The sequence below is a fragment of the Stomoxys calcitrans genome, chromosome 1 (assembly GCF_963082655.1).
Source record: "Stomoxys calcitrans chromosome 1, idStoCalc2.1, whole genome shotgun sequence".
NCBI lineage: Eukaryota > Metazoa > Arthropoda > Insecta > Diptera > Muscidae > Stomoxys > Stomoxys calcitrans.
Window position 1 is genome coordinate 259,942,167 of NC_081552.1, and position 14,240 is coordinate 259,956,406.

The 14,240-nt window shown below is 37.7% G+C and overlaps 2 protein-coding genes across 5 annotated transcripts in view; both read left to right on the forward strand.

Annotated features, from left to right (window-relative positions):
• The window catches only part of LOC106093340 (calcium-binding mitochondrial carrier protein SCaMC-2), a 54,795-nt gene extending 49,515 nt beyond the window's left edge, over positions 1-5,280 (forward strand). For 3 of the 4 annotated variants that reach the window (XM_059361218.1, XM_059361219.1, XM_013260384.2), the window contains 3 exons: positions 1,326-1,484; positions 1,558-2,125; positions 3,001-5,280. In XM_059361218.1, coding sequence (XP_059217201.1) covers positions 1,326-1,484; positions 1,558-2,125; positions 3,001-3,233 — 960 coding nt within the window. In that variant the 3' untranslated portion in view covers positions 3,234-5,280. Of the gene's footprint in view, positions 1-598; positions 1,164-1,325; positions 1,485-1,557; positions 2,126-3,000 lie in introns of those variants that run through there. The other variant, XM_013260386.2, reaches the window with a different exon arrangement.
• Positions 5,281-5,359: 79 nt separating this feature from the next.
• Positions 5,360-13,977, forward strand: LOC106093348 (SET and MYND domain-containing protein 4). The gene is made up of 6 exons (XM_013260393.2): positions 5,360-8,012; positions 11,888-12,070; positions 12,134-12,470; positions 12,736-12,857; positions 12,915-13,551; positions 13,621-13,977. The coding sequence occupies exons 1-6, from the start codon at positions 7,631-7,633 to the stop codon at positions 13,916-13,918; spliced, it is 1,959 nt and encodes a 652-aa protein (XP_013115847.1). The 5' UTR covers positions 5,360-7,630; the 3' UTR covers positions 13,919-13,977.
• The last annotated feature ends 263 nt before the right edge of the window (positions 13,978-14,240 follow it).

Consider the following 14,240-nt stretch of genomic DNA (forward strand, 5'->3'; position numbering starts at 1 on the left):
TATGTCTATGGTATCTCTTTAATCACAAAAGTGCAAAGGTAATCAATTTTATCAAAACGCAAGCCTCTTAATCCATCTTGCTTACAATGGCTTGTATGTAAAAGGGGAATTTACATTATTTCTCTTGCTCGCTGTATCTCTTTACCACTGCGAACATCCACATTGGCATTGCCAACAAATCTTAAGTCTTTTCGCTCTTTTCTCTCTCTCTCTCTCTGCCTTTACCTCAAACTGTACGGTTATCTGTTGACAATCCCAAATCAATCAGATATTACAACAGAATAACAACAATATAATTGCCATGTATTCTCGTCGTCTTCATTCCTCACCATCCTCATCTCATACATCTCACTACCTATGCAGCACCGTTGAGATATTCATGTACAAAACATAATTTAGAAATTTAGAGTATTTTGTTTTATATTCTCTTACCAGGGAATACAGTTGTTATATACGTTTGTTTGCTCGCTCGCTCGCTTATGTTGTTCGTATTATGTATGCTCTGCTCATTTCTTTTCAGTCAGTTGATTGTTGTTGTGTGTAGTGAATGTGTTGTCTCTTAGGAATTTTCTTTTTTTTTTTGATTTGGTTAATTTCAATTTCGATTTTGGCCGACAGTATCACTTTGAATGTTCACATGCAATATTGTCTGACGTTTTCCTTAGTGGTGGCAACAATCGAATATTTCAGTGTGGTGGCACTGTTGTGTTATTTTTTTAGCCCAAAAGCAAACCAGCCAGCCGCCAACAAGTCAAACCATATAGCAAGCTACCACCTATCTATCAGTCAGTCAGTCGGTCCTGCTGTTGTTGTTGGTTAGCAAGCAGAGTCATCGCATAAAATGTCGTTGCATTACGTGATTTGTTAGTTGTAATTTTCGTTTTTATTTTTGCAATGGCAATTTAAGTAACTCAACGTGGAGAAATAGTTAACGACGATTGATTGGCTTGTAAATATCACCCATCATCTTGACTGCTGACACGCGTACGAAATTATTTTAGTTTGGTGCTTCACTAAATACACGATACTGTAGCCTCTTTGGTGGGGCTTGGGTTGAGCGGTTTGTTGTGGTTTTTTTTGTTTGTTCGGTTTCCTCCCACTTCTCACACTCTCAAACAGAGTCCAACAAGATGCTTCAATTACTACAAGATGAAGATGAGCCTGTATGTATGCTTTAATACTTTACATATTATTTTTTTGATATATTATGATTATTAGAATAAAACACACATATACACACACACACACACATACTTGTAATTTTAATGCAAACTCACGAGTAATCAAATTTAATTTAATTTATTTACTTTTGCGCTTACTTTTAGTACCTCGACATTGGTGAGGACATGAACGTACCTGATGATTTTACACCAACAGAATTACAAAGTGGCATGTGGTGGCGTCATTTGGCAGCTGGCGGAGTGGCTGGTGCTGTATCACGTACATGTACTGCTCCCCTAGATAGGATAAAAGTGTTTTTGCAGGTTGGTTGAGTCTAAACAATTAATATGACATATGATCGCTCATTAGCTCTCTTTATTTTTGTCTCCCTTCTAGGTTCAAACACAAAAGACAGGAATCTCAGATAGTTTAAGATATATGCTAAGAGAAGGTGGCTTACGTAGTATGTGGCGAGGCAATGGTATTAATGTTTTGAAAATTGCCCCCGAGTCTGCTTTGAAATTTGCCGCCTATGAGAAAATCAAACGACTGATACGTGGCGATGACAAACGTCAAATGACCATTGGAGAACGTTTTCTGGCTGGAGCCGCTGCCGGTGGCATCTCACAGACAGTCATCTATCCCATGGAAGTATTAAAGACACGTTTGGCCTTGCGCAAAACCGGTCAGTATACGGGCATATTTGATGCGGCGAAAAAGATCTACGTACACGAGGGTTTACGCAGTTTCTATCGCGGTTACATTCCAAACATGTTGGGCATTATCCCATATGCCGGCATTGATTTGGCCGTCTATGAGACGCTGAAAAAGAAATATTTAAGTAGTCATAATACAGAACAGCCAAGCTTTTTGGTATTACTTGCATGCGGCAGTGCGTCCAGTACATTGGGTCAAGTGTGTTCGTATCCATTGGCCTTGGTGAGGACACGACTACAAGCGCAAGGTAAGTTCATTTCATTTTCACACTGAGCAACTAACTGCTGTCACAGTTGTAACAATTAAGTTGGCAAAATGACTTGTTAATCCTGCAGTTAGTTAAAGTAACAATCACTTACTGGTAATGGGTTTAATACAGATGAATCCTACTGGCTTTTGGATGCAAAATGCCACTAAAGAACAGGGGCAAACTTCTCACATAACAATGAGTGCAGTCCGATTCAAGTTTAAGCTTAATGATAAGGGTCGTCCCTTATATAACCGAGTCCGAACGGGATGCCACAGAGCGACACTTCTTTGGGGAGAAATTTTTACATGGCAAAGTACCTCACAAATGTCGCTACCATTAGGAGGGGATCCACCGCTGAAAATTTTTTGATAAGGGGCCTCCTTTTTAAAGCCGAGTGCGAACGGCGTGCCGCTTTTTGATAAAAATCAGTTCAAACTTAAAGAGTTTTGCCTTATAATTCTTTTGCGAAACTTCCTTGGAACCTTTTAGAGTGTAAATATATTTAATAGTCTTTACATTTCATGGCAATCTAGCCTTCTGGCAAATCTGGCACAATAATTTTTATTAATGTAGGTTATCTGGTGTTGTAACTGTTTTTTGTGTATAAATATCCAAATTAAGGAAGTCGGCAACTTAGGTGGGATGTGTCCAGAGTGATTTGATCGTAAGTCAAGTTGTCTTGGCTGGTCAGGTGACTTGTGTCCCTGGATACAAACTGAAGACCGCAGAGGCTAGCATCTCCGTTTATGACGCCGAACGCCTGGGCCCGGTTGCTTGTTGCGGACCCTTCAACCTTACCTAGCTTTAGAATTTAACGAATATAGATTAAAAATTGAATTGAATCTAATCAATTATGCTTTCTTCTTTTGCAGTTGTGAAAAAATCAAAACAAAGCCTGCCCATGGGTGGTATACCATTGAAACAAGCTGGTGCCGGTAATGATGACAACATGATGGGAGTTTTTCGTAAAATTCTACGCACAGAAGGTATCTGTGGCCTCTATCGTGGTATCACACCGAATTTCATCAAAGTTCTGCCTGCCGTTTCCATAAGCTATGTAGTCTATGAGTACTCAAGCAGATGTTTGGGTGTTAACATGACGTGATTTGTTTGCCCCCGAAAAACAATAGCAGCGTTATCCTGTAGTTGCGTTGCTGTAACAGCAACACAATTTGAACAAAAATACAAAAGAAAAAAGAAACAAATCAGAAAGAAATCTGCAGCTGTGCTTGCTCTCTCTCTCTCTTTTTTAAGTCTTAACATCCTCGATTCCTTAATTAGACTCTTCTGTAATTGCAACTATTATTACAAATTCTACTACGTCTACATCGTCTATGCCTATTTCTATTCTACTTGTACTCGTACACTTAACTTAAAAAACAAAAACACTTAGCCTTAAATAGTTTAATTTATTCTAATTTTTTGTGTTGTATTTGTTAGTAACGGTTCAATGCGATGCGATGCGATGCGATGCTATAAACCACAAAAAGATAATCGGCAAGCGGAATGAAAGCTACGAAATTGCTTTACGATGTACTAACTCATAATAGAAGAAGAAGAAGATCAACAAATTGATACATACATACATAGCTAGGATAGAAAGAAAGAAAGAAAGAGTGTAATGAAATGAAAGAGGTGAGATGAGATGAAGAAGAAATAGATGAGATGAAGATGAAAACTTTCCTAAGTGATACTATTGCTAATATTTTACATATATAGAAATAGAAGAGGAATAGAAAAGGAAGACAAAAACAAAACTACACAATTTTTAATTCAAATGAAACGAAGAAAGTGAAATAAGTAAATTGATGAAAAAATAACAACCAACACATACATACATAGATACAACATACACAAATATTTATTGAAACGCTATAGCCCTACTATATACATACGCATATGTATATGTATCCAAATTGTTATTTTTTATTAATTTATTTACAACTAATAAGCTCTAGACCCTTCAGCCCAGCCCAGCATAATAGGCCTTCGCCCCCATCCCCCCACCCATACCATAATTCTGACAACAATTTGAATTGAAAACCATCCCAACATATATTTTTGTAACATTTTTTACCTTAGTGATCCCGCCCACTCTGGCTAATAAAAACTTAAATTATATAGCAAAAATTTTATAATTTTCCTACAAATATAACGAGAGTATTTTTTTTGTTTGTTTTTTGTTTTTATGTAATTTAAACAAAATTCAATTCCATGATTTTCTTGCTAAGTAGCATTTGTATGAGGCTGAAAGTGAATATTTTGTGGCTTTGTTGTCAATGACTTATTCTTTTAGTTTTTATTGTTGTGTAATGCAATGAAACCAGAAATAAAAGAACAAGACAAACAAATCGTAGCATAGAAAACAAAAACAAAGGAAACTCAACGATATTAAACATGCAAACTAAAAACCAACAACACAGGAAAACCAACTATGAAAATATTGTCAACAAAATTTACTATATTTAAAATTAAATTTAAATTATATAGTTGAAGATATACATACACATACATACAATCTACTACTATAAAGCCACATTATCATCTACATACATATATACAATAATAAACGTATATAAAAAATAAAACCAACCAGTCAAGTTAGACAGACAGTCAGTCAGTCAGCAGTCACGTTATTTATTAAAAACGCCAGGAAATAACCTACAGCAGTCTTTCAAAAACTACCATGAATTAGAATTTTCCAAAAATTAACCTATAACCAAGTTTTCAATATTTTTATATAAAAACACACACAAAACAAATTAATATATAATTACCTACCTACATGATGATGTATGAGAATATCTTCTATCCAACCAATTACAATGCAAATTAAAGTTAAAACTTAAATAATAAAAAAATAAAATATTTTACTTTTTATAAAAGCATTTATTCGATACCCAGAAAAAAAATTTAATTACAGATTTTTTTCTTGAATTTTTCTTTGTTGGACGAGTTTAACATTTCAAAACAAAACCAAAAAACAAGACAACAAAAAAACCCCAAATGTGAACGATTCATAAATGCCTTTTTGTGTGAACGTAAATTGTTTCAAATATATAAACGAAAGTAAAATATTCAAATAATGAATTTTTGTCCTTAAATTCAATAAATTTACCTACAACAAATAATAAAAAAAAATCCAATCCCAATTACACCTTGTGTTTAATCATATTAAATAAACAGCTGTTTTTCTGTGGGTGTGGAAAAGTTCTGGGGGTTTAACCTATAATGATGGTTCGATTATGGATAGCAACTGTGAGATTCGGTTTTGATTTTTAACGTCGTACATCCCCGATGATTTGTCCTTCAATTTACTTTACTTACTTTAATTGGCTATGACAATATGCCAACACCGTTCCTTTGAATTTGTAAAGGAGGGAAGATGCTGCCATGGGTTTGAGTGGGTCTAGCTGGGCAGTTAAACAAGTGACGCACAGTGGGATTAGAAAAAATTAGTGCAAATTAGTCTGCCAATTGTGAATGGGTACAGGTATCTTCAATGATAACAAAGTGTTCGAAGCCGCCACATCACCGAATAGAAAGCTCCCTTAGCCTCGCATAAGTGGTCGTGGCAATTTATCTAGCCACAATATCCAAAAACATTAGATGGTTAGTCCAAGGTATCTTTGTCAGCACAACAAGTGTACTTTTGTATACGGTGATGGCATGTAAAGCAGTTGTAGTCCTATGCATCCTTAGAAATGCATGCTGATGCTCGGCGAATTGAAATTGTCCAACGAAAGGAGCGGGAGAAGTAGTCCCTCATGGGTCTTGGCTACTGATAAGAGAAGGGAGATCGGTCTGTACGACTCCCCCTTGCTCGTGTCCTTTTCAGATTTCAGTAGCGGGATGAGACTGCCCCTCTTCCAAACATCGGGTAATATAATAGTGTTCAGATAGGATGAGGACAGTTGTAAGGTAATCGATTCCAGGCAGATCCAGATTCTTCAGCATTAGGGTAGAGAACCAGAGCTTTGCTCGACTTGGCGCCACGGATGACATTTGTAGCTTCGTGCACGGTTGTTGTTGTAGCAGTGTGTTGTACACTGAAAGACTCCGACGGGCCAATGAAAGACTCCGTCGGGCCAATGCGGTACGTACAACCGGCTGCCATGAGATTACACGGTAATTTATGATGGCTGTCCAGCGGCACGGAGATCACGGATATACGAATGGCTCCCCTTCTAGCCCTTTCACTCTCGGGTCAATAAATTGACGTTTATCGAAGGAGAATACCTCAAAATCTCGTCAGCATTTTTCATTTAAAAAAACTGTTTTCCAAGCAAGCAAATAAAAAACAAACTAAAACAAAAGTCAGCTGTTTTTCTGCAAATTTTCACTAAAAGTCGTTCGCGTACTTTTGCCTGCACATTTTTTTAAGAGAGTATAATGGCTCCTACTCTTCGGCAAATTTTTAGTGGAAAGGTACGCGAACATACCTATTTTTTCAAACACTGAAAAATTTTGACGTTTGTCAAAAATCAAAAGTAAACAAGATGTGTGCGCCACATAATAATACAGGAAAAGCCAGAAAATAATAATTATTCACGTAATGAATATTTTTCATTACTGCTAACAGTTATATTACAAATGCGAGCGTTACAATATGGAGATATGGTTATGGAGACGTTTACATGGAAATGATGAACGAAACTCATGCCAGCTAAACAAACTATTGATACCGTTATAGAAAAATCACTTAACGGCGGCGACATCATTTCAATAAACTACAAACACAAAACTGTACTTCTGTCCATTATTGTTAAATAACAACCTTTAAGAATACCGTTGCCAATGATAATAAACAATAGTTTTACTTATTTTATGCCAAATAAGTCGTTTAAATTTAGTGACATCAGGCCGCACGCAAGTTGGTTACCAAAACGCAAATGAATTTACAATAACTGACATGGGACTTTGCTCAACAAAACGTCAAAATTTGCTGTGCTGTCAAAAATCTTACTAGCCCCTGGGCTACTCAAAAATTATTCACCACACTTAACGTCATATTTTTACTATCCCTACAACTTTGCTACCATTCGACACACAGCCTTTATTCATTTACAGAATTTACCCATTCATAGAATTTCAGCCCAAGTAACATTTTCTAACAATAATTATGAAAAATTACAATTTAATTTACACAAAATATTTTGTTCAAATTTGACATTCTCAATAGGTTTTTTAACGTACGATATTTTGATTTTTTTTAAATTCACAATCATTTGGGCTATGCTGCGATCTTGAATATTTTTATGCATCGAATAGAGAATACACAAAGTGTTGAGAGTTTATTTTTAGAATCCACTATGCAAACAGCATCCATTAATGAAAACGTATTCTCAGTGAAATAGTCTTTTTTTCACTATTTCTGTGTTGGGGTGGTAGCACACCGACAGATACAGCTGTTGAACATCATTTTTCTTTTGGGGTTATTTAATATTGAAAAAGTAGATTTTGAATTAAATTAGAGAGAAAAAAAGAGTTTGGTGTATAGAAATGGATAATTCGGATAACACATATCAACAGATTTGCAGTGCACGCACTGTGCAATCGGACAAAAAGGGATTTTTCAATGAATTCTATTTGGAAGTGAAACAATCATGTGGTGAAAAATGGCTGAAGAATTATTTTGGTGGTCTGAAATCGAACGAAGCACGCATTCTATCCATATTCAGTGATCGTGAAATATGTGATCCCGTTTTGGGCGTCTTGGAGAATGTGGTGCCGGTATACAAGCTGAAGGATGCCCTGTTCTCTTCGCAACGCCGCTTGCAGGCCGATAAATACCATTTGCTATGGTCATCTTCGAAAAAGAAAGAAGAATTGCAACAGGCCTTGGCATTGGCCAACTTAGCGGTAATGCGTGCCCCCGCCAAAGGTAAGAGAGTGAATAGAAGAGGGTAAAAGTAAAAGAGATAAAGTGTGAGAGAGAGAGAGAGATTGTATGTATAAATGTTGGTAAGGATCAATCAACAGGTTTGTTTATGTGTAAATTACAAGAGTCTCTTTGATTTTGAAATCACCACAAGGAAAGATTGTCGTATAGGTACCTACAAACTTTAAAGATATGTATTATTTTTATAAAAAAGCTTAAAAAAGTATAACTGAGTATATCATACCATATTTTGATAAGAATTGCGTCCTGTAGGTAAGAACCAATTTAAGATATATATATCTTAGAAACTGGGCCTAATCACGGTATTCGATAACGTAGTCGTTTTTCGAACAAATTATCCAAACGAAAACATAAATATTTGGATCACGACATTCCATCGAAATTTTAAACCAATAAGTACGGCGTTGCCAGCATCAAAATGCGAATTAGAATCAAAACAATTAGGGAAATTAAGTTGGCGGCGACAAAACAAATTTAAATATTATTTTGTTTTCTGAATATATATGAAAATACTTTTTATTGTACTGTAGTCGGTGCATCTTTCTCTTATGAAGACAGAATCAATGATTTCATAACCGAACGCTGTAAATTTCTAGCAGCGTTTCTCCAATTTCTAACTTCCAACTCGTAAACTACCACCCAAGGCATGGTGAATTTAAAAAGGTGGTCCCACACGAAAAGCTGTTAACAGCCGATCAGGTTTGACGGTATTAAAATGACAGATTTTTATTTGCATTCTCTTTGTGGTTATCTTCTTTCTCGCATGTACGCACACGCACACAAATTACTCTGCCTGTGGTTTGGCAAAACGTCGATCAGCTTGATGACAAGATGGCGGGTTGCACCATATGATTTGTGGTTGTTGTACAAATGAGACCACCTTGAATTATTTCGCTATGCACCCAAGGATAGATCCATTATCCAAGAATAATTTATTAATTTCTCTTTTCGTATGCCTTCTATTTTCTGGCGCACATGATGAGATGATCATAAATCTTTTTTGGAAACAAAAAGGCAAGTACAAGTTTCAATAAGAAAATGATATTCGAATAGCAGAAGTTTTAAACCCAAGGCAGATTTAAAAAGGTGGTCTCTTACGAACAGCTGTTAACAGCCGGCCAGCTTTGACGGTATTAAAATGACAGATTTTTGTTTGCATTCTCTTTGTTGTTATTTTCTCTCGCATATACTCTGCTCATGTACACACACGCACACAAATTTCTTTGCGTGGTAGCAAAACGTCAATCAGCTTGATGACAAGATGGCGGTTGCAACATATGATTTGTGGTTGTTGTACAAATGAGACCACCTTTAATTGTTTCGCCATGTGCACTATCTGTCAACGAGTTTCCATAACATTTAGTTGTGTGTGTGCATTATAACTGAGAACTATTACACACACAAACAACGCAAAATGGGACGAACTAGTAACATACTCAAAATCCGACACTAATTTTTCAAAACATAATTTTTACAGATAGTGCACTCAATTTTTGTTGTTGGGCAACTGCAGTTACCTGTATCGATTTATATTGGTTCATAGTATATTTATCTTCTTCAAAGCTATGCTGCTACCGAGACCACCAAATGAGGGTAAAAACTTCCAAACAACTTCCATTAAGGTGGAGTTACATGCGCACGCATTAAAAATGCAACTCTGCAAACAAATCCCACAAAAGCGACGAGCAAAAGTTAAACAAATTTTAACGTTGACACCTAAAAACACTTCTTCCACGTATGTAAAGACAGAATGACACTCGAGTTCAATCATCCAAGTTGAAAATGGTTAAGCTTTTGCGCTTTCCTTTTGTGGGATATGTTTGCAAAGTTGCTTTTTTAATGCGCGCGCATAGTATGTATTTCAAACTTTAAACCCCATTTACACTGATCTTTAAATCCGGATTTAATGGCTCGATCATCTGTTTTCCTATTATAAAATCAGCTGACGAGAGCCTTAAATCCGGATTTAATAGCAGAGTAAGAGCCATTTTACTCTCTTTAAAAAAATTGCAAGCAAAAGTACGCGAACGACTTCCAGTGAAAATTTTAAAGGTAAAATTACTTATGAGTTATTTTTCTTAGATAAACGACAATTTATTGACCCGAGAGTGAAAAGGCTAGAAGGGGAGCCATTCGTATATCAGCCATCACAAATTACCGTGCAATCCCATGGCAGACGGTTGTACGTAACCGCATTGGCCCGATTGAGTCTTTCATTGGACCGATGTAATCTAATTGGCCGGATGGAGCCTTTGAGGGTACAACACATTGCTACAACAACAACAACAACAGTGCACGAAGCTACAAATGTCATCCGTGGCGCCAAGTCGGGCAAAACGCTGGTTCCAGACGAAACAATTAAAGCGAAACAATTGAAGGTGGTCTCATTTGTACAACAACCACAAATCATATGGTGCAAAAATCTATCATCTTAATACCGTCAAACCTGGTTAACAGCTGTTCGTGCGAGACCACCTTTTTAAATCCGCCTTGGTTCCAGACCTACACTGATGCTGAAGAATCCGAATCTGCCTGTCTGCACACTATTATAGTACCCGATGTTTGTAAGATGGGCAGTCTCATCCGCTACTGAAACCAGAAAAGGACACGAACAAGGGGGAGTCGTACAGACCGATCTCCTTTCTCTCATCAGTAGCCAAGACGCATGAGGGACTACCCTTCCCGATCGTCTGGTTGGACAATATCCATTCGCCGAGCATCAGCATGCATTTCGAATGCTGCATAGGACTACAACTGCTTTACTTGCCATCACCGTATACAAAAGTACACTGTTGTGCTGACAAAGATACCTTGGATATTGTGGCTAGATAAATTGCTACGATCACTGATGTGAGGTCAAGGGAGCTTTCTTTTCGGTGATGTGGCGGCTACGGACACGTTGTTGTCATTGAAAATATCTGTATCCGTTCACAATTGCCAGACGAATTTTCACTATTTGTTTCTAATTCCACTGTGCGTCACTTGTTTAACTGCCCAGCTATACCCACTCAATCCCATGGTAGCATCTTCCCTCCTTAACAAATTCAAAGGAACGGTGTTGGTTTCATCGTACCTCTCCGATGAAACCGATAATGGCTATTTTCTTGGTGTCTGGAAGGATACAATGTTTTAATTTTTCAAGATTTTCCAAATAATTCCGCAATTTTTGCACTTACCTTCTAATGCAGAACAACCGGCTTGAGGTAAAATTACAACTTCATTTGTCGAGTTTTCTTCACGTGAACACTAGCTGCTGCCATGAATCTTCATTAAAAGTAAATAGAAATGAAACAAATTTAATAATTACCAATAAACGATATTTATATTTTTTCATACCTCTGCCTTTTTGATCCATTTTGGCATTAGCTTTTGTATTTTCTTGTAACGGCTGCTTTTCACAAAACAGCTGACCTCTACAAAACGTGTTCAAAGTTGCCAATTTCTGCTGGCAAAAAAAATCCCAGTAGAAATTTGTTGGTTCTCCATTTTCCAACTGTCAAAATTTGCTCTTGCTGGCAAATTAAGTACGCGAACGACTTCCAGTAAAAATTTGTGCAAATTTTTGAGTTTCCGAACACAGCGAAAATCAGCTGGTGAGAGCCTTAAATCCGGATCCGCAATTTCTTACCATTTTGTTTTGCCAAATTAGGGCCGGTACTATGTTCGCTTTTCGCGAAAAACATAGACAAAAAATAGAAGGACACAACTAAAAATGTTTGCGTAAAAATGTATGCGAAAAAATGCATAAACAATCAAAAAGCAAATACGAATAGGATTTCGAACAAATGATACTCGATACCTACGGTGTTTTCATTCAAAACTAAACTATAAATTTTTCTTTTTTCTAACAATAACAGATGTGGATATGCAAATCGATAATGGCCTAACATTGGCCTTGGCTTTAAGATCGCGGGCTGTGATTTTGATAGCTTTGGGAGAAGGTGAAGCCGCTTTATGCGATCTAAAATTGGCAGCCTCTTATGGTTTGGACTCAAAGACCAGTGTGGACTATTACATCAAAATGGCAAAGGCCTATGCATGTGAGTTTAGGTTGTTGTTATTTTAAAAGCTTTTTGTTCTAAAATCTTTATAATTGTCTGTAGGTATGGGAGAATTAAGCCGAGCCGAAATCTCTTTAAAACTAGCCGAAAATTTTGGTGGTGATCGCACTCTTACCGATGCTTGTCGCCAAGAACTACCACATGTCAAGGTTATGGCCAAGAAAGATCGTATCGCCGCTCCTTTGCCAACGCATGGTGAGAATGGAGATTTGAGAGGTGCATCTAGCCTTGTGAAACTGGTGGAAACCAAAGAGAAGGGCCGTTTCATTGTAGCCCATAATGAAGTCAAGACTGGCGATGTGGTGTTAAGCGAGGATCCAGTTGCAGCCTGCTTGCTACCAGCCTTCTATGGCAGCAATTGTCATCATTGCTTTGCCAAGTAAGTTGAAGTTAAAAATTCTTGATTGTATTGGCTCTCGAAGTTAGCTGAAATGTAGTTGGGTCAGGATTGAACCCATGGACGAGTGAAGTTGATTTCTTTAAGATATCTGATCTTGTGTTCTTCTTATCGTATTTACTATTCCCCGAGTCGAATTAAGGGAGTCTGCCACCTCATTGGTGCGAGTCTTAGGATCAGTCGCATCAAGCCTCTGAATAAATTTGAGAGCAAGCCATCTAAGCGAATTTTATTTCTATTCCTTTAGATTATCAACTCCTGTGCCCTGCCTTAATTGTTCCGGCATCGCATTTTGTTCAGCACAATGCATGAATGAGGCCTGCACCACCTATCATCGTTACGAATGCCAATTCATGGATTTATACATAGGTAAGCTTGTTCTTTTGTGGCGAAGATTCGACTTACCTTTCTCCTCACTCATTTTAGGTTCCGGCATGTCCATTTTGTGCTACATTGCCCTTCGTGTATTTACGCAAGCCAAAGATGTAGACAGTGCTGTAAACACTGCCTCCCTGCTCTATCAGAATCTTTGCACCCACGAAGACTCCCGGCAAGCAGATGATTTATTGCAGCGTTCCTTAATGTCAGCTTTTCTCCTGAGGACCCTGCAAAAGAGTAACTACTTTGGACGACGTAAAACCGAAGGGGTGAATCCCACCGCAGTAGAGTTGCAAGTGGGCACAGCCCTCTTGGGTCTGCTAGAGGTGCTGCAGTACAATGCCCATGAAATCTACCAAACTGTGAGCTCTGAGAAACACTTATTCGAAGGCTCTAAGGTGGTTTACATAGGAGCCGGTCTCTATGGCACAGCAGCCTACTTTAACCACGAATGCTGGCCTTCGGTGGCGAGATATTTTGTGGGCAAGAAGTTGGTACTAACAGCCACCAAAGCTCATAGAGTAAACGAAACAATAGCTGAAAATTATGGACCTGTTTTTATTAAGGCCAATCTAAAAGAGAGACAACGGGCCTTAAGGGCTCGCTATCTGTTCGATTGCAATTGTATGGCATGTCAGGAGAATTGGCCAACTCTGCAGAAGTTGGATAAGCAAGTACGATTTTGGTGAGTTTTTAATGCTTAAAGCAAAGGGGGACCATTTAAAATATTTCCTATCTGTCTTTTTATTGTCAGGTGTCCCACCGCCAATTGCAATAACGTTTTACAATTTCCCAAGGATTTGAGCAAGGACGTGCGCTGTGTTCGTTGTCGTAAAAATGTTTCCCTCAAGGAGAGCGTAGCTAAAATGATCAAAATCGAAGAGCTGTATCGTGAGGCAGCCCAAAATATGCAGGACCAGAGGGTGCCTGAAGCCATAGAAATGTTCAAAGAGGGCATCGATCTATTTTTCCAAATTGCCGTACTGCCCCACAAGGACACATTGATTGCCCAGAATTCTTTAACCAAATGCTTGGCTATTCAAGCGAAATAATTCACATTTATCGAAAGCATTTTCTACCACATTTCTAATAAAGTTGTTTTGTACAAGTTGTTGTTGTTGTAACAGTGTTTTGTAGACTGAGGCGGCAGCCCTGGCCGATGAAGGACTTCATCGGTCAATCCGTTACAAACAACCGGCTGCCTTGGGATTGTAAGTGCTTAAGATTTTAATTTCGATGGCTGCACATGTCGTTGACATTTAAAAATTCGCCAAAAATTTTTAATTCAAGATTTTCTGGAAAATTCCCACCAAAGGATAGGCGAAATATTAAAGAATAAATGAAAATTAAAATAAAAAACGACCTTGAGCTTGA

Bases quoted from the DNA above. Each gene is read 5' to 3' on its own strand.
- LOC106093348 (XM_013260393.2), top strand. From the start codon at position 7,631: ATGGATAATTCGGATAACACATATCAACAGATTTGCAGTGCACGCACT. The intron at 12,071-12,133 runs GTGAGTTTAGGT...AATTGTCTGTAG, and splicing joins AATGGCAAAGGCCTATGCAT to GTATGGGAGAATTAAGCCGA. The intron at 12,471-12,735 runs GTAAGTTGAAGT...CTATTCCTTTAG, and splicing joins TGTCATCATTGCTTTGCCAA to ATTATCAACTCCTGTGCCCT.